Source organism: Oncorhynchus mykiss, chromosome 1 (genome assembly GCF_057628025.1).
Source record: "Oncorhynchus mykiss isolate SJ-2025 chromosome 1, ASM5762802v1, whole genome shotgun sequence".
Lineage (NCBI taxonomy): Eukaryota > Metazoa > Chordata > Actinopteri > Salmoniformes > Salmonidae > Oncorhynchus > Oncorhynchus mykiss.
Window position 1 is genome coordinate 61010761 of NC_143022.1, and position 20063 is coordinate 61030823.

A 20063-nucleotide genomic window follows, 5' to 3' on the forward strand; every position below is an offset into this window, starting at 1 on the left:
CATCATTACTTTTAGACATGAAGGTCAGTCAATCCGGACAATTTGAATAACTTTTAAAGTTTCTTCAAGTGTAGTCGCAAAAATCATCAAACGCTATGATGAAACTGGCTCTCATGAGGACAGACACAGGAAAGGAAGACCCAGAGTTACCTCTGCTGCAGAGGATAAGTTCATTAGAGTTACCAGCCTCAGAAATGGCTTCCCAAATAATTGCTTCAGAGTTCAAGTAACATCAGTAATCTCAACATTTAGCTTTTCAGAGTAGACTGCGTGAAACTACTACTAAATGACGCAAATAAGACTTGCTTGGGCCAAGAAACACAAGCAATGGACATTAGACCAGTTGAAATCTTTATTTTGGTCTGATGAGTCCAATTTTTAGATTTTTGATTTCCAATTGCTGTGTCTTTGTGAGACGCAGAGTAGGTGAACGGATGATATTTACTTGTGTGGTTCCCACTGTGAAGCATGGAGGAAGAGGGGTGGGGTGCTTTGCTGGTGTCACTTTCTGTGATTTATTTATAGTTCAAGGCACACTTAACCAGCATGGCTACCACAGCATTCTGCAGTGACACTCCATCCCATCTGGTTTGGGCTTAGTTGGACTATCATTTGTTTTTCAACAGGACAATGACCCAACACACCTCCAGGCTGTGTTATGTCCATTTTGACCAAGAAGGGGAGTGATTGAGTGCTGCATCAGATGACCTGGCTTCCACAATCACCCATCCTCAACCCATTTGAAATGGTTTTGGATGAGTTGGATTGCAGAATGAACGAAAGCAGCCGACAAGTGCTCAGCAAATGATGGAACTCCTTCACAACTGTTGGAAAATCATTCTAGGTTAAGCTGGTTGAGAGAATGCCAAGAGTATGCAAAGCTGTCATCAAGGCAAAGAAAGGGTGGCTACTTTGAAGAAACTAAAATGTAAAAAATCTTTTGATTTAACACTTTTTTGTTGTTGGTTACTATATGATTCCATATGCGTTATTTCATAGTTTAGTTTTCTTCACTTCAGAAAATCGTAAAAATAGAGAAAAACCCTTGAATTACTAGGTGTGTCCAAACTTCTGACTGGTACTGTATGTCCGTCTGTTTGGCTTCAGAAGTGTGTAGCCTACACTGTACACATTTCAGTACAGCAGCCTAGCCCAAGTCACAGGGCAGTAGTAGAGGAGCAGCCCTTACTCAGCCTTTGAGGCTCTGTCCATCAGTTGCAGGGTTCTCGCTAAGTGTTGTAAAGCACTTGTCACAGCCAATTTGCATGAGTGATGATACAGCTGCAGCGAAGAAGGCTCTGAGTCCAGCCTGGACTGTGGTAGAGTATAGGGAGCCAGGGACACACACTAAGACACACACACACACACACACACACAGATGCACAACCACACTGTCATTAGAGATAGTTACACATTCACACTTACCCAGTCATACTCCAATAAAGACACAATATGCTGAATCCCCAACCAATCCCTTTTCTCTTCCACTTCCCCCCGGCCCTCCGTTTGTGCATTAAAACGCATCTCTTCCATATGTAGTGATGTCCCAAAGCTAAGGGGGTGAAATCATCTAGTTCGTAGGGGATAATGAGACCCTCTGATAGCCACTTCGACCAAGCTTATTGATCCCTCTGTGGCTAAGTTGGTAGAGCATGTCACTTGCAACGTCATGAGCATGGGTTGGATTACCGCTGGGAGCACCCATATAAAAACAATCACGCACACATGACTAAGTTGCTTTGGTTAAAAGTATCTGCTTGATGGCATATTATATTATCCCTTCACCGCTCTTGTCGTCACCCTCTGATAGTGATAACAGAGGGACTTCCAAGCGAGTTGCTTGAGGCTATGGGCTAGTTTGGGATTGGGGGATATTTTCACCCAATCACATCATTCTCTGTTCTACTTCCTTTATCCAGGTGATCCCCTGTGCCCAAAGAGACGCTCTCTTCTGTCTCCACGAGAACGGCTGCATCACTCTGAGGGTGTGTCGCTCCACAACTGCACCCGACGAATCAGGCAAGCACCCCTCTACTGTCACTCACACAGTCAGTCAATCTTCTCTCAAAAACAAGAACTCCTCTATCTCTGTCACTCATTCGTTCCATTCATCCATCTTCTCTCAAAAAGAACTAATCTACTCTCACACTCTCTGTCCATCAAATCAAATGTATTTATATAGCCCTTCGTACATCAGCTGATATCTCAAAGTGCTGTACAGAAACCCAGCCTAAAACCCCAAACAGCAAGCAAAGCAGGTGTAGAAGCACAGTGGCTAGGAAAAACTCCCTAGAAAGGCCAAAACCTAGGAAGAAACCTAGAGAGGAACCAGGCTATGTGGGGTGGCCAGTCCTCTTCTGGCTGTGCCGGGTGGAGATTATAACAGAACATGGCCAAGATGTTCAAATGTTCATAAATGACCAGCATGGTCGAATAATAATAAGGCAGAACAGTTGAAACTGGAGCAGCAGCACGGCCAGGTGGACTGGGGACAGCAAGGAGTCATCATGTCAGGTAGTCCTGGGGCATGGTCCTAGGGCTCAGGTCAGTTGAAACTGGTGCAGCAGCACGGCCAGGTGGACTGGGGACAGCAAGGAGTCATCATGTCAGGTAGTCCTGGGGCATGTTCCTAGGGCTCAGGTCCTCCGAGAGAGAGAAAGAAAGAGAGAAGGAGAGAATTAGAGAACGCACACTTAGATTCACACAGGACACACAGGACACCGATTATTACAAACTGACCCTAGCCCCCCGACACATAAACTACTGCAGCATAAATGCTGGAGGCTGAGACAGAAGGGGTCAGGAGACACTGTGGCCCCATCTGAGGACACCCCCGGACAGGGCCAAACAGGAAGGATATAACCCCACCCACTTTGCCAAAGCACAGCCCCCACACCACTAGAGGGATATCTTCAACCACCAACTTACCATCCTGAGACAAGGCTGAGTATAGTCCACAAAGACCTCCGCCACGGCACAACCCAAGGGGGGGGGGGTAATCAACCCACAGTGAATCAACCCACTCAGGTGACGCACCCCCTCCAGGGACGGCATGAGAGAGCCCCAGTATGCCAGTGACTCAGCCCCTGTAATAGGGTTAGAGGCAGAGAATCCCAGTGGAAAGAGGGGAACCGGCCAGGCAGAGACAGCAAGGGCGGTTCGTTGCTCCAGAGCCTTTCCGTTCACCTTCCCACTCCTGGGCCAGACTACACTCAATCATATGACCCACTGAAGAGATGAGTCTTCAGTAAAGACTTAAAGGTTGAGACCGAGTTTGCGTCTCTGACATGGGTAGGAAGACCGTTCCATAAAAATGGAGCTCTTAGGAGAAAGCCCTGCCTCCAGCTGTTTGCTTAGAAATTCTAGGGACAATTAGGAGGCCTGCGTCTTGTGACCGTAGCGTACGTGTAGGTATGTACGGCAGGACCAAATCAGAGAGATAGGTAGGAGCAAGCCCATGTAATGCTTTGTAGGTTAGCAGTAAAACCTTGAAATCAGCCATTGCTTTGACAGGAAGCCAGTGTAGAGAGGCTAGCACTGGAGTGATATGATCAAATTTTTTGGTTCTAGTCAGGATTCTAGCAGCCGTATTTAGCTCTAACTGAAGTTTTTTTAGTGCTTTATCCGGGTAGCCGGAAAGTAGAGCATTGCAGTAGTCTAACCTAGAAGTGACAAAAGCCTGGATTAATTTTTCTGCATAATTTTTGAACAGAAAGTTTCTGATTTTTGCGATGTTACGTAGATGGAAAAAAGCTGTCCTTGAAATGGTCTTGATATGTTCTTCTAAAGAGAGATCAGGGTCCAGAGTAACGCCGAGGTCCTTCACAGTTTTATTTGAGACGACTGTACAACCATTAAGATTAATTGTCAGATTCAACAGAAGATCTCTTTGTTTCTTGGGACCTAGAACAAGCATCTCTGTTTTGTCTGAGTTTAAAAGTAGAAAGTTTGCAGCCATCCACTTCCTTATGTCTGAAACACATGCTTCTAGCAAGGACAATTTTGGGGCTTCACCATGTTTCATTGAAATGTACAGCTGTGTGTCATCCGCATAGCAGTGAAAGTTAACATTATGTTTTTGAATAACATCCCCAAGAGGTAAAATATATAGTGAAAACAATAGTGGTCCTAAAACGGAACCTTGAGGAACACCGAAATTTACAGTTGATTTGTCAGAGGACAAACCATTCAGAGACAAACTGATATCTTTCCGACAGATAAGATCTAAACCAGGCCAGAACTTGTCCGTGTAGACCAATTTGGGTTTCCATCCTCTCCAAAAGAATGTGGTGATCGATGGTATCAAAAGCAGCACTAAGGTCTAGGAGCACGAGGACAGATGCAGATGCAGCCATTAAAATGTAATTTACCACCTTCACAAGTGCCGTCTCAGTGCTATGATGGGGTCTAAAACCAGACTGAAGCATTTCGTATACATTGTTTGTCTTCAGGAAGGCAGTGAGTTGCTGCGCAACAGACTTTTCTCAAATTTTTGAGAGGAATGGAAGATTCGATATAGGCCGATTAGTTTTTAAAAATATTTTCTGGTTCAAGGTTTGGCTTTTTCAAGAGAGGCTTTATTACTGCCACTTTAAGTGAGTTTGGTACACATCCGGTGGATAGAGAGCCGTTTATTATGTTCAACATAGGAGGGCCATGCACAGGAAGCAGCTCTTTCAGTAGTTTAGTTGGAATAGGGTCCAGTATGCAGCTTGAAGGTTTAGAGGCCATGATGATTTTCATCATTGTGCCAAGAGATATAGTACTAAAACACTTGAGCGTCTCTCTCTCTTGATCCTAGGTCCTGGCAGAGTTGTGCAGACTCAGGACAACTGAGCTTTGAAGGAATACGCAGATTTAAAGAAGAGTCCGTAATTTGCTTTCTAATAATCATAATCTTTTCCTCAAAGCTGTCCATCTGTCAATCACTCCTCCATTCATCCATCTAGCAGTCTAGACTGCAGTAAATAACCCAAAACTCTTGCACGTCAATGGACTATATATTTTCACATTCTTTTTATTCTCTGTCAATGAGAAATGTTGATGACCCTGAAAGCTGGGAGTCAATTGCATTATCTTTCTCCCCCCAATTTCTTTCTTTCTCTCTCCTTCTCCCTCCTGCACTCTCCGTCTCATAATGTGTGTGTGTGTGTGTGTGTAGTAGCTGCGTCAGATCCAGAGCAGAGTGTCCAGGAGCTGGTGTATGACCTGCGTTCCCAGTGTGATGCCATCAGGGTCACCAAGACCGTGCGACCTTACCGCATGGTCATCTGTCCGGTCAATGAGAACAACGCCGCCCTGACGGTCAGCGACGGCCGTGTCATGCTGTGGGAGCTCAAAGCCCACGTGTCCAAGCCTACGGTCAACCCTAGGTGTGTATACATACATACATACATACATACACACACTCTTTGAACATGTTTTGTTTAGTTATAATGATTCCCTTCCTCCCTCAGCTCGGGTTTGTCCCCCCTCTACGCTCCTGTGGCATTCTGTGGTTCACCACTGGGTCAGAACCAGAAGAAGATTCAGGACCTGTCTCTTAACACCATGATCGGTACGCATATCTCATCTCAACTAGACACACCTGGGGCATGTTCATTAGGACAAACCATAGAAAACTGTTTTGTAATTGAAAATGAGCATTTCTTATTGGACAAGTTCAGATAGAATCTTCCTGTTTTGGACCATTTCCTTTCTTTTTGTGCCTAATGAGCACAACACATGGCTGGGCTCTTGTATTCACTCAACACAGAAATCAAATCAATACATTCAGGTCATGCTTCTAATCTATGACTTATAAATCATCTTATCGCGTACACAGTACAATAGTGTGTTCAAGGCAGCAATCACCGTTCTCAATTCTCTTGAAAAACGAATACTTCGAGATGAGGCAAGTCTTAGAATCTTTTCAGAAGACCAACAATAAAGAATCCAAACACCGGCTGTGTGCCAGGGCCCTTTAGACATCCTTCATTGCAGTTTGCCTGAGCCGTGTGCACTCTTAGCCCCGAGGTGACCATTATCTCTCCCCCTTCTGTCATTTCTTGTTTCTCATCAACCCTGACTCGCTGACTACTGCTCGCACTGAAAACCCCAGCAAAAGAGATCTTGTGGGTGGATGTTACTTTTATCTCTCCTTTCTCTCTTTCTATCCATCTGTCCTTATTATATTTATTGCTTTATCTCTATCTGTTGCTCTCTCCATCTCTCTCTCTCCTCTCTCTTACTCCCCTCCCTCTATCACTTTCTCCCTCCCTCTGACTAGCTATGCTTGTAGACATCTAAATGCGGACATTGTGTTGTGCTCTTTAGATTTGAGACATAATGAAGCAGCTAATAAAGAATACTAGTGTGTACATGTGGATGAGCGGTGGGAGATTCAATGTGCGTCAGTTAGTGTTGAGTATGAGAGCCATTGGTTTTGTTTTGTGGTCTGAAGTATACACTGTATATATTGATGTTGGTAGAACAGAGGAATGGCCCACTTTCACCCCTTTTAGCCTATTGAATAGAGTAGCCCAGCTGCAGATGGAAGCTGACAGCTGGGCCGTGTTCATTAGGGCACGCAACATTTTAAAATGCTTTGCAACAGAAAATGGATATGATTGTTTCTTATTGGTGTCGTGACTTTAATTTAATTAATCTGATGACTGTTATTTACCAAATCAGCTAATTAACTTTTTTGACTTCATTTTAAATTAATCAATTAACTCATTAGGAATTTGGGGCACCACAAGAGCGGTTGTTTTGAGTTACCATCTCCCGAATTAAACTCTAAAAGTCTTTACCTGTCACATCTATAAAACAGTCAACATATTAATCATAACCTCTTATCATATCATTCTGAACAGTCATAACCTCCTTGGTTCTGCAAAAACCCCAGCCTTAGGATTCAGTACTACACAAAGTGGTTTAATTATTTATTTACTAGCTAGCTAACTAAATAATAACACAGGATAACATACACACTTAATACATTAAGAAAGGTCCCTAGCGAACTGACACAACATATGGCGGCTTGTTACACAACGACTTGGAGCGGGAGGGTGAAAAAGAGACCTTTATCTTCTATACATTTTAGAAACTATTCTCACGACTAATCACGAACCCCTGCCCATTTGGAGTAAGAAATCATGAATGTAATTACGAGTGAATGCCTTCCTTTGCCGTTTATCTCTGTCGGAACCAGCCCTCCTTAGGAAGGGTGATGGATTCGCCTTTTAAGCAGCATGCTTGTAAGGCTCTGATTGTCCGAAAGGGGTCGCCCCTTTCCCGTCTTGTACTGTTGTTCACTCTGGAAGATGCTCCTTGGAAGATAGGCTAGCCAGCCGTGTCGACGGTTCCTATTAGATGATGAGAGTAGCGTACTACGGTGATTTGAGAAGAGTAGTACAATAGGATGGTTTGATGAGTAGTAGGATTGTCCCACTTAAATTACATTTTCTAGACATTTGACTTAGGACATCTAATCAGCTGTACCAGTGAGGATTGTCCCACTTAAATTCCCTTTTCTAGATATTTGACTTAGGACAGCTAATCAGCCGTACCAGTGATTGTCCGAGAGGGGAGTTTTCTTCTCTCTTCACCTCGTGTTGATAGTCAGAGTTCGAACCACTTTACACGCGCAGCTGCAGCCTGGCGATGTTCTGGTCCCTGAGGTGAGTTAATTTTCTTCACCCCGTGAATAAACGCTTCTCATGTTAATTTCTTTACCTGACCTTTAATGCACTCTGAGAGAGAGAGGGCAGTTTTGTCCTCTCTGACCTCACTCGGGGCGTGGCTATTCCCTATATAGCGCACTACTTTTGACCAGGGCTCATATTGCTCTGGTCAAATGTAGTGTGCTATGTAGGGGATAGGGTGCCATTTGGGACAGAGACTAACTAAAGCACTCCATATGAAGGAAATAACAACATGGTCTAAGCCTAATAGTACAGTCAGACAAAGGGGAAGCTATGTAAGGACTAAACCCCTGTAATGACTCATCCCCAGTCTCTCCAGGTTATATTCAAATGGCCTTGAATTACCAGGGAGAATCCAGAAACAAACCATAGCTCCTATCCTCTAGATCAGTGGATAAGAGCTAATATTATATTAAAAATAATCAATAATTTTGCTATTTGTTTGGCCGCCTTACATATAAAACCTTATTTGTTCATCATAAATTGTGAATAACTCACCACAGGTTAATGAAGGGTGTGCTTGAAAGGATGCACATACAGTGCCTTGCGAAAGTATTCGGCCCCCTTGAACTTTGCGACCTTTTGCCACATTTCAGGCTTCAAACATAAAGATATAAAACTGTATTTTTTTGTGAAGAATCAACAACAAGTGGGACACAATCATGAAGTGGAACGACATTTATTGGATATTTCAAACTTTTTTAACAAATCAAAAACTGAAAAATTGGGCATGCAAAATTATTCAGCCCCCTTAAGTTAATACTTTGTAGCGCCACCTTTTGCTGCGATTACAGCTGTAAGTCGCTTGGGGTATGTCTCTATCAGTTTTGCACATCGAGAGACTGAATTTTTTTCCCATTCCTCCTTGCAAAACAGCTCGAGCTCAGTGAGGTTGGATGGAGAGCATTTGTGAACAGCAGTTTTCAGTTCTTTCCACAGATTCTCGATTGGATTCAGGTCTGGACTTTGACTTGGCCATTCGAACACCTGGATATGTTTATTTTTGAACCATTCCATTGTAGATTTTGCTTTATGTTTTGGATCATTGTCTTGTTGGAAGACAAATCTCCGTCCCAGTCTCAGGTCTTTTGCAGACTCCATCAGGTTTTCTTCCAGAATGGTCCTGTATTTGGCTCCATCCATCTTCCCATCAATTTTAACCATCTTCCCTGTCCCTGCTGAAGAAAAGCAGGCCCAAACCATGATGCTGCCACCACCATGTTTGACAGTGGGGATGGTGTGTTCAGCTGTGTTGCTTTTACGCCAAACATAACGTTTTGCATTGTTGCCAAAAAGTTCAATTTTGGTTTCATCTGACCAGAGCACCTTCTTCCACATGTTTGGTGTGTCTCCCAGGTGGCTTGTGGCAAACTTTAAACGACACTTTTTATGGATATCTTTAAGAAATGGCTTTCTTCCATAAAGGCCAGATTTGTGCAATATACGACTGATTATTGTCCTATGGACAGAGTCTCCCACCTCAGCTGTAGATCTCTGCAGTTCATCCAGAGTGATCATGGGCCTCTTGGCTGCATCTCTGATCAGTCTTCTCCTTGTATGAGCTGAAAGTTTAGAGGGACGGCCAGGTCTTGGTAGATTTGCAGTGGTCTGATACTCCTTCCATTTCAATATTATCGCTTGCACAGTGCTCCTTGGGATGTTTAAAGCTTGGGAAATCTTTGTGTATCCAAATCCGGCTTTAAACTTCTTCACAACAGTATCTCGGACCTGCCTGGTGTGTTCCTTGTTCTTCATGATGCTCTCTGTGCTTTTAACGGACCTCTGAGACTATCACAGTGCAGGTGCATTTATACGGAGACTTGATTACACACAGGTGGATTGTATTTATCATCATTAGTCATTTAGGTCAACATTGGATCATTCAGAGATCCTCACTGAACTTCTGGAGAGAGTTTGCTGCACTAAAAGTAAAGGGGCTGAATAATTTTGCACGCCCAATTTTTCAGTTTTTGATTTGTTAAAGTTTGAAATATCCAATAAATGTCGTTCCACTTCATGATTGTGTCCCACTTGTTGTTGATTCTTCACAAAAAAATAGTTTTATATCTTTATGTTTGAAGCCTGAAATGTGGCAAAAGGTTGCAAAGTTCAAGGGGGCCGAATACTTTCGCAAGGCACTGTAACTCTGCAATGTTGTATTGAAGAGAGTCTGTCTTAAATCATTTTACACAAACAGTCTGCCTATATTTAGTTTTCATGCTAGCGAGGGCCAAAAATCCACTCATGTAGGTTTATTTTTATTTCACCTTTATTTAACTAGGCAAGTCAGTTAAGAACAAATTCTTATTTTCAATGACTGCCTAGGAACAGTGGGTTCCTGTGCCTGTTCAGGGGCAGAACGACAGATTTGTACCTTGTCAGCGCGGGGATTCGATCTTACAACCTTTCGGGTTACTAGTCCAACACTCTAACCACTAGGCTACGCTGCCGCCCCAGCAGAGAACTGGAAGGAGAGGCGGCCAAAGGAAGAATTGGCTTTTGGGGTGACCAGTGAGATATACCTGCTGGAGCGCGTGCTACGCGTGAATGCTGCTATTGTGACCAGTGAGCTGACATAAGGCGGGGCTTAACCTAGCAGAGACTTGTAGATGACCTGGAGCCAGTGGGTTTGGCGACGAGTATGAAGCGAGGGCCAGCCAACAAGAGCGTACAGGTAGCAGAGGTGGGTAGTATATGGGGCTTTGGTGACACAACGGATGGCACTGTGATAGACTGCATCCAGTTTGCTGAGTGGAGTGTTTGAGGCTATTTTGTAAATGACATCGCCGAAGTTGAGGATCGGTAGGATGGTCAGTTTTACGAGGGTATGTTTGGCAGCATGAGGGAAGGATGCTTTGTTGTGAAATAGGAAGCCAATTCTAGATTTAATTTTGGGTTGGAGATGTTTAATATGAGTCTGGAAGGAGAGTTTACAGTCTAAGCAGACACCTAGGTATTTGTAGTTGTCCACATATTCTAAATCAGAACCGTCCAGAGTAGTGATGCTGGACGGGCGGGCAGGTGCGGGCAGCGATCGGTTGAAGAGCATGCATTTAGTTTTACTTGCATTTAAGAGCAATTGGAGGCCACAGAAGGAGAGTTGTATGTCATTGAAGCTCATCTGGAGGTTTGTTAACAGTGTCCAAAGAAGGGCCATAGGTATACAGAATGGTGTTGTCTGCATAGAGGTGGATCAACGAATAACCAGCAGCAAGAGCGACATCATTGATATATACCGAGTAGAGAGTCGGCCCGAGAATTGAGCATGAGACGGAGTTTACAACCCACACAAGTGGCTCAGGTAGTGCAGCTCATCCAGGATGGAACATCAATGCGAGCTGTGGCAAGAAGGTTTGCTGTGTCTGTCAGAGTAGTGTCCAGAGCATGGAGGTGCTACCAGGAGACAGGCCAGTACATCAGGAGACGTGGAGGAGCAACAACCCAGCAGCAGGACCGCTGGTAGTGCAGCAGGACCGCTACCTCCGCCTTTGTGCAAGGAGGAGCAGGAGGAGCACTGCCAGAGCCCTGCAAAATAACCTCCAGCAGGCCACAAATGTGTATGTGTCTGCTCAAACGGTCAGAAACAGACTCCATGAGGGTGGTATGAGGGCCCAACGTCCACAGGTGGGGGTTGTGCTTACAGCCCAACACCGTGCAGGACGTTTGGCATTTGCCAGAGAACACCAAGATTGGCAAATTCTCCACTGGCGCCCTGTGCTCTTCACAGATGAAAGCAGGTTCACACTGAGCACGTGACAGACGTGACAGAGTCTGGAGACGCCGTGGAGAACGTTCTGCTGCCTGCAACATCCTCCAGCATGACCGGTTTGGCAGTGGGTCAGTCATAGTGTGGGGTGGCATCTCTTTGGGGGGCTGCACAACCCTCCATGTGCTCGCCAGAGGTAGCCTGACTGCCATTAGGTACCGAGATGAGTTCCTCAGACCCCTTGTGAGCCCATATGCTGGTGCGGTTGGCCCTGGGTTCCTCCTAATGCAAGACCATGCTAGACCTCATGTGGCTGGAGTGTGTCAGCAGTTCCTGCAAGAGGAAGGCATTGATGCTGTGGACTGGCCCGCCCGTTCCCTAGACCTGAATCCAATTGAGCACATCTGGGACATCATGTCTCGCTCCATCCACCATGCCACGTTGCACCACAGACTGTCCAGGAGTTGGCGGATGCTTTAGTCCAGGTCTGGAAGCAGATCCCTCAGGACACCATCCGCCACCTCATCAGGAGCATGCCCAGGCGTTGTAGGGAGGTCATACAGGCACGTGGAGGCCACACACACTACTGAGCCTCATTTTGACTTGTTTTAAGGACATTACATCAAAGTTGGATCATCCTGTAATGTGGTTTTCCACTTTAATTTTGAGTGTGATTCCAAATCCAGACCTCCATGGGTTGATACATTTGATTTCCATTGACCATTTTTGTGTGATTTTGTTGTCAGCACATTCAACTATGTAAAGAAAAAAGTATTTAATAAGAATATTTCATTCATTCAGATATAGGATGTTATTTTAGTGTTCCCTTTTATTTTTTGAGCAGTGTATATGTACCAAAAGAAAAATTGTGTGTGATGATATGATATGATATGATGTGATGATAATATGTAGCCAGCGAGCGATAAGAGACTTGGAGCAACCTCCATCAGGGACAAGTGAACATCGACCACAACTTCCCGCGTAACAGATAGGTTGAAGCCTGCTTGACAGAGCTGCTAAGCTGCTAGCCATCAAGCTAACAAAGTTGGTACCAAATGAGTTGTCCAATGCAGCCCTCTTTGTCTGGAGAAGTAAATGAACAGTTCCAGCGCTGTAGGAGCTGTTTCTACTACTTTGTTTCGGGACAAACCGGATCACTCTAATTTTCAATGCGGCAATTGTTTACTTGCCAAGGACTATAGGCTTGAGGAGGCTTCCTTGATTGCGCCAGCCTACGTAAGAAACTGGAGAAGATGCAGAGTGGAATGTTTACATTTTCAACGCCGGTGACTGTACGGCGTTCTCGCTTGTTGGATGCATTTACGCCTTGTCGTTATACGACTGGCCGGTGTTGCCCAGACCTCCCCCATCTGATAGCTGAGTCGAAGGAGCACAGCAAGAGGAGCAAGGCAATCAACGATGGTCACATGTCACGAGCCGTGGAAGCCGAAGACAGCGGCCTCACTCAAAGCAGTCTACATTCCCAACGAAAGGCCCGGAGAGGATACAAACAACAAATATTTTTGCCGTCCTGGAGCCTGATCCTCCTGCACCTTTGTCGCTGGGGGTGCCTGTGTCTGCGGCCGCAGTGCCTACTACTATGATTTAAAAGTCGACGTTGGTAACCTTCCCTTCCGTCCCTGCTCTGGATTGAGCGGGGCTTCGACGTCTGTCAGAGGCCTGCACTGGGAGCCACGTACTCACGTTATCCTGCTTCTCGCCCATCCATAAATGGTTCTCAGAATCCTGTGAAGCGTGGGAGTGGGTGGATTTCCTCGTCCTTCTCGCCAGCTGTGATTTTTTTGGCAGCTCCATGGTAAGATGTGAACGTTCCTTATGCAAAAACATTATCCTACCCTGGAGCTCGAGTAAATGACATTACTAAGCTACTCCCGAATGTACTACATCAGGACATGGAATTCAATTCTATTGTAGTCCATGTGGGTTTTAATTACATTATGAAGGGCAACTCTGAACAGTTGAAACTGGATTTTAAAGAGCTCAATGACTGTCTGCTAGACTCTAACAATCATATCTGGCCCTGTGCCCTTTCTGAATCGTGGCATTAACGCTTTAGCAGGATTCTTTCTTTTTACTACTAGCTATGTAATTATTGCAGCTCAATGGGTGTTAGTTATGTTGACAATTTCGATACCTTTTGGAAACAAAACACATTTTATTAGGAGGATGGGATCCTTCCAAGTCATTTGGGTTCCTGGATCCTTTCACAGCATTATAAGGCTGTGTTGAGACAATGACTTATCAATGACCCAAGCCCAGCTCAGATAATACCTACCAAATTGACTCAGAATTGTCATAATGCTTCAGCAAATGTACATTACACCAGGGGCGTTTGGTAGACAATGTAATTACCCTAATATATGTTCCAGTAATCATGTGCCTATGAACCAGATTTATACTATTGAGCTGGTGTGCCCTAGGAGGAAGTCCACAGTGTGCAGCTCACTATACTATGATATCTACTTCTGCTAAGCTTTCCAGTAAAGCAATATAAATAAGTATTCATCGCAGAAGAAAAGTGCTCAAAATAGCCCATGTTAACACGTAACTTTATAAACAAGATTCATGAAATCAGTAATTTGCTAGTAACAGATTACATTCATATCTCTGAAACTCACTTAGGTAATACTTTTGATACAGTGGTAGCAATACAATGTTATAACATTTACAGAAAAAATAGAAATGCCAATGGGGGTGTTGCTGTTTATATTCAGAACCACATTTCTGTAAAGTTTAGAGAGGATCTCATATTAAAAACTGTTGAAGTAATATGACTACACGTTCGTCTGTCTCACCTAAAGCCCATTCTGGTGGGAAGCTGCTATAGATTTTTAAATATTGACTAGCTTTCATCAAGCTGCCCCCCAAGAAAAAGCTTCAAACTGTAACCAATGCCTGCAACTTGGTTCATGTTATCAATCGACCTACCAGGGTAGTTACAAACAGTGCAGGAATTAAATCATCAACATGTATTGATGACAGCTTATGTTGCAGAAATTAGCTTGAAAGCAGTATCCAGATCCATTGGATGTAGTGGTCATACAATAAGTTTTGTAGTGATTCCTATGTTGTTGATGTAAAGAATATTTGTTGGTCAGTGGTGTGTAATGAGGTGCAACCAGACACTGTACTTGACACATTTATGAAATTGGTTATTCCAGTTACTAATAAGCATTCACCTATTAAGACGACGGCTGTAAAACCTGTTAAATCCCTATGGATTGATGATGAATTGAAAAATTGTGTGGTTGAGAGGGATGAGGCAAAAGGATTGGCAAAAAAGTTTGCCTGCACAACCGATTTGCAAACGTATTGCAAATTGAGAAATCATGTGACTAAACAAAAAAAAATAAGAAACTATAATATGAAACAAAGAAATTACATGCGGCTTGATATTGAAAAGCTTTGGAGCACCTTAAGTGACATTTGTGGGAAAATACCAAATTCCGCTCCATCATTCATTGAATCAGATGGCTCATTAATCACAAAACCAACCAACTGTCAGGGAGAGTATATGGAGTAAAAAGTACATTATTTTCTTTCGGAATGTAGTGAAGTAAAGGTAGCCCAAAATATAAATAGTAAAGTAATGTGCTTCACTGTCTTTAGATATTTTTGTCAGATGTTACTATGGAATACTGAAGTATAATTACAAGCATTTCATAAGTGTCAAAGGCTTTTATTGACAATTACATGAAGTTGATGCAAAGAGTCAATATTTGCAGTGTTGACCCTTCTTTTTCAAGACCTCTGCAATACACCCTGGCATGCTGTCAATTAACTTCTGGGCCACGTCCTGACTGATGGCAGCCCATTCTTGCATAATCAATGCTTGGAGTTTGTCAGAATTTGTGTTTGTCCACCCGCCTATTTAGGATTGACCACAAGTTCTCAATGGGATTAAGGTCTATGGAGTTTCCTGGCATGGACCCAAAATATCGATGTTTTGTTCCGCGAGCCACTTAGTTATCACTTTTGCCTTATGGCAAGGTGCTCCATCATGCTGGAAAAGGCATTGTTCATCACCAAACTGTTCCTGGATGGTTGGGAGAAGTTGTTCTCTGAGAAGTTGCACTTAGGCAAATTGTTAGTGAGCCCACACCCTTGGCTGAGAAGCAACCCCACACATGAATGGTCTCAGGATGCTTTACTGTTGGCATGACACAGGACTGATGGTAGCGGTCACCTTGTCTTCTCCGGACAAGCTTTTTTCCAGATGCCCCAAACAATCGGAAAGGGGATTCATCAGAGAAAATGCAGTCCAATCCCTGTACCGTTTGCAGAATATCAGTCTGTCCCTAATGTTTTTCCTGGATAGAAGTGGCTTCTTTGCTGCCCTTCTTGACACCATGCCATCCTCCAAAATTCTTCGCCTTACTGTGTGTGCAGATGCACTCACACCTGCCTGCTGCCATTCCTGAGCAAGCTCTGTACTGGTGGTGCCCCGATCCTGTAGCTGAATCAACTTTAGGAGATTGTCCTGGCGCTTGCTAGATGTTCTTGGGCGCCCTGAAGCCTTCTTCACAACATTTGAACCGCTCTCCTTGAAGTTCTTGATGATCCGGTAAATGGTTGATTTAGGTGCAATCTTACTGGCAGCAATATTGATATTGTGTGAAGCCCTTTTTGTGCAAAGCAATGATGATGGTACGTGTTTCCTTGCAGGTGACCATGGTTGACAGAGGAAGAACAATGATTCCAAGCACCACCCTCCTTTTGATGCTTCCAGTCTGTTTTTTGAACTCAATCAGCATGACAGAGTGATCTCCAGCCCGGTCCTCGTCAACACTCACACGTGTGTTAACGAGAGAATCACTGACATGTCAGCTGGTCCTTTTGTGGCAGGGCTGAAATGCAGTGGAAATGTTTTTGGGGATTCAGTTCCTTTGCATGGCAAAGCGGGGCTTTGTAATTAATTGCAAAATATCTCATCACTCTTCATGACATTCTGGAGTATATGCAAATTGCCATCCTACAAACTGAGGCAGCAGACTTTGAAAATTATATTTGTGCCTCTCAAACTTTTGGCCATGACTGTACATGTCAGATACCACAGCGACTGTAACACTTAACAAAGAGTTGCAGTTAGTTTCAGAGTGGGTGGAAAGGTATGTTGGTCCTAAATATTTCTAAAACTAAAAACATTGTCTTTGAGACAAGTCATTCACTAAACCCTAAACTATATATTCTTATACATAATGTGGAAATTGAGAAAGTTGAGGTGAGTAACCCTGGATTGTAAACTGTCATGGTCAAAACATATTGATAGTAGCTAAGGGTAGAAGTATCTCCGTAGTAAAGCACTGCTCTACCTTAACAGCACTATCAACAAGGCAGGTCCTACAGGTCCTAGTTTTGTCGCACCTGGACTACCGTTCAGTTGTGTGGTCAGGTACCACAAACAGGGATTTAGGAAAATTGCAATTGTCTCAGAACAGGGCAGCACGGCTGGCCTTTGGATGTGCACAGAAAGCTTATATTAATAATGCATGTTAATCTCTCCTGGCTCAAAGTGGAGGAGAGCTTGACCTCAACCTGCAGAGAGCACACAACATCACATGCAGTGACTTTAGAAAGTATTCACACCCCTCGACTTTGTCCACATTTTGTTGTGTTACAGCTTACATTTAAAATTGATTCAATTTAGATTGTTGTGACTGGCCTTCACACAATACCCCATAATGTCCAAGTGGAAATGTTTGTAATGTTTTATTCATTTGAAAAAAATATATATATATATATATATCTTTAATGTCTTGAGTCAAAAAGTCTTCAACCCCTTTCTTATGGCCAGCGTAAATGAGTTCAGGAGTTAAAATGTGCTTAACAAGTCACATAATAAGAACCCACTCTGTGTGACTACCGCATCTCTGTACCCCACACAAACAATTATCTGTAAGGTCCCTCAGACGAGCAGTGCATTTCAAACACAGATTCAACCACAAAGAACAGGGAGGTTTTTCAATGCTTACCAATGGGTTAAAAAAGATAAAAAAGCAGACATTGAATATCCCTTTGAGCATCGTGAAGTTATTAATTACACTTTGGATGGTGTATCAATACACCCAGTTACTACAAAGATGCTGGCGTCCTTCCTAACTCACTTGGCAGAGAGGAAGGAAACCGCTCAGGGATTTCACCATGTGACCAATGGTGACTTTAAAACATGTACAGAGTTTAATGGCTGTGATGGGAGAAAGTGAGTATGGATCAACAACATTATAGTTACTCCACAATACTAACCTAATTGACACAGTGAAAAGAAGGAAGCCTGTACAGAGTACAACTATTCCAAAACGTACATCCTTTTTACAACAAGGCACAATATATTAATTTACATTTCAGCAGGACAATAACCTAAAACGCAATACCAAATCTACACTGGAGTTGCTTACCAAGAAGACGGCGAATGTTCTCGAGTGGCCGAGTTAGTTTTAACTTAAATCTATTTGAAAATATATGGCAAGACCTGAAAATTGTTGTCTACTAATGATCAACAACCATTGAACACAACCCCTAGCAATGGTGGTTGAAAACTGTAGCTTGGGAAATGGAACTGAATTATTTGTTCTTTCTGTAATGAGCTCCAAGAGAGATTGAGTCCTGCTCCTTCTAAGACGGTGAGATCTCTGTTAACCCTTTCCATCCTGTGTGTTGGTGTATATCTAGGTCAGAGTTTGGTTTCAGGAGCAGACCCACCACCCCCATCACTGCAGCAGGAGGTACAGCTGAAGTTCCTATTGACGGGGCTACTGTCGGGGCTTCCCCTGCCCCCCTTCGCCCTCAGGATGTGCCCCCCACTGACCACCAAGAACATCAACCACTACCAGCCCCTACTGGCTGTGGGTGAGTACTGCAGATCAGTGTGACTCTGTACTTGGGATGGATTTAAATACACACACACACGACTGGATAGATGCTTGCTCATACCTCAAATCTCCGTTTAACACTTGAATGGACCCCTTTTCAAGCTAATGAGCAGCCATTCTTACAACTATGAAACAGAAAGCCTATGTGTTGGAACACGGTAGCAGCTTCTTTTTATAACGACAAAATAAAAATACCCCAACCACCAAGACGCATGGTGAAATTATGAAACATCAGTAGCCTAAACATCATTATAAGCGTCAAGTGGCCTTGATGATAAATTGTTAAACTCACAAAAGCAATAACGGCAAAGTTGATATGACAGCAGTCAAAAATAGTCCTATTGTCAGCTCGTGCTTATTGTGTGCAACTTCACGCAATGGCATCAGTTGGATTTCATTTAGCTGTTGACACAATTTTCGTAACTCGCTTGACACACTTTGAGATACCTTTGTTTGGTTGTAGTGTGTAAGTCTCCAGTTTTCTCTTCATCGTCTTCCCGTTGTCTTGTTATTCTTCAGCACTGTTGTGGAGTACAACGGCTGTGCAGGTGCCTTATTTTGCACAGAGGGAGGAAGCTCCTGTCTCCCTTTGTTCATGGTGCCAGCCAAACTTTTTTTTTTTTTTTGCAAGCAAATTGTTTGCCAATGACAGTGAAGTGAATAAATTGTCCATAGTGACATTTCTCCCCTTGCCAAGGTAAGATTATACAAACCCTATCACCACATTCTCCAACACTTGCTCACTTGCTGCCCGACATTGAATGTCGGTCAACATGTACAATTATGCACACTCACTGTGTAGCCCACTCCAAGTAGGCCAGAGTAGACTGATAAGACAGCTTTTATTCGGGAGACTAATATAAATACATACCACTTTTAAGATTATAATTAAAATGGATCAATACAATAGAATGGGCCACCCTGTTCTTTTTTCACAATTGGTGATTACATAATTATGCATTGTTCACTTCCACTCGCTCATCAACTCACCAGTTCTCCCCCTTTCTCCCCATCATACTTAACTTACATTTATTTAATCTGTTAAGTGTGAAGTTTGTTTCGGTAAAGTTTAGGTTCAGTTTCGTGGCATTTGTCGGGGTGATTATCAGCTGTGCACTGCACTTTCAACTTTTGGAAGAAGGAGTGGATTTTGCTAGGTTTTATTAAAGTCTGGGAGACATTTACAGGGAGAGAGCATGAGTTTTGGAGTGAGTAGAGTAAATCCAATCCAACCATTGGCCCTGGATAATATGCCATGTCATCACACAGGCAGACTGCCACAGTGAAGAAGGTTTACAAAGTGTATCAGGAATACTATTATGAGTGGAGCCTATCTCTCTGTGCTCTGGAGAGATCACAGGTATTTGGCCACAATCTCTCTGACAGGGAGTTACTCCAGGAGTAGACAGGTGTATTATGCATAGGGCTTCTCCACTCCTTACACTGTATGAGTGGAGTATTAGCTTTTGTAACGGTATCATGCAACAAAGAAAAAAATAATAATATTATGACTTACTGACATGGAGCACTCCATGTTCCTGCTGGCAGCATCTCATTCACATACTCGTCATGGTTTACCACCACCACAGCTCCGCCCTTTTCATTTTTATTTCACCCTTATTTAACTAGACAAGTCTGAGTCAGAATGTTTAACTATTATGCACTATCAAAGTGGAATATATATTTTTCTGCTGGTCTCTGTTCATTAGGGAGATTATTACTCTTCCCGTTTCTTACTCAAAATCTGTGACAACTTTTTACACCAATCGGCAGTATGTTTCT

At 43.4% G+C, this 20063-nt stretch overlaps 1 protein-coding gene across 5 annotated transcripts in view; it reads left to right on the plus strand.

Moving 5' to 3' along the window:
* The window catches only part of wdr11 (WD repeat domain 11), a 134973-nt gene that overhangs the window by 36483 nt on the left and 78427 nt on the right, over nucleotides 1–20063 (plus strand). For all 5 annotated transcript variants that reach the window (XR_016496138.1, XR_016496145.1, XM_021605791.3 and 2 more), the window contains 4 exons: nucleotides 1920–2019; nucleotides 5162–5372; nucleotides 5457–5557; nucleotides 18082–18258. Coding sequence is in view for 3 of the 5 variants with exons in the window: in XM_021605791.3 (XP_021461466.2) it covers nucleotides 1920–2019; nucleotides 5162–5372; nucleotides 5457–5557; nucleotides 18082–18258 (589 nt within the window). In the remaining 2 variants the exon portion in view is untranslated. The remainder of the gene's footprint in view (nucleotides 1–1919; nucleotides 2020–5161; nucleotides 5373–5456; nucleotides 5558–18081; nucleotides 18259–20063) is intronic.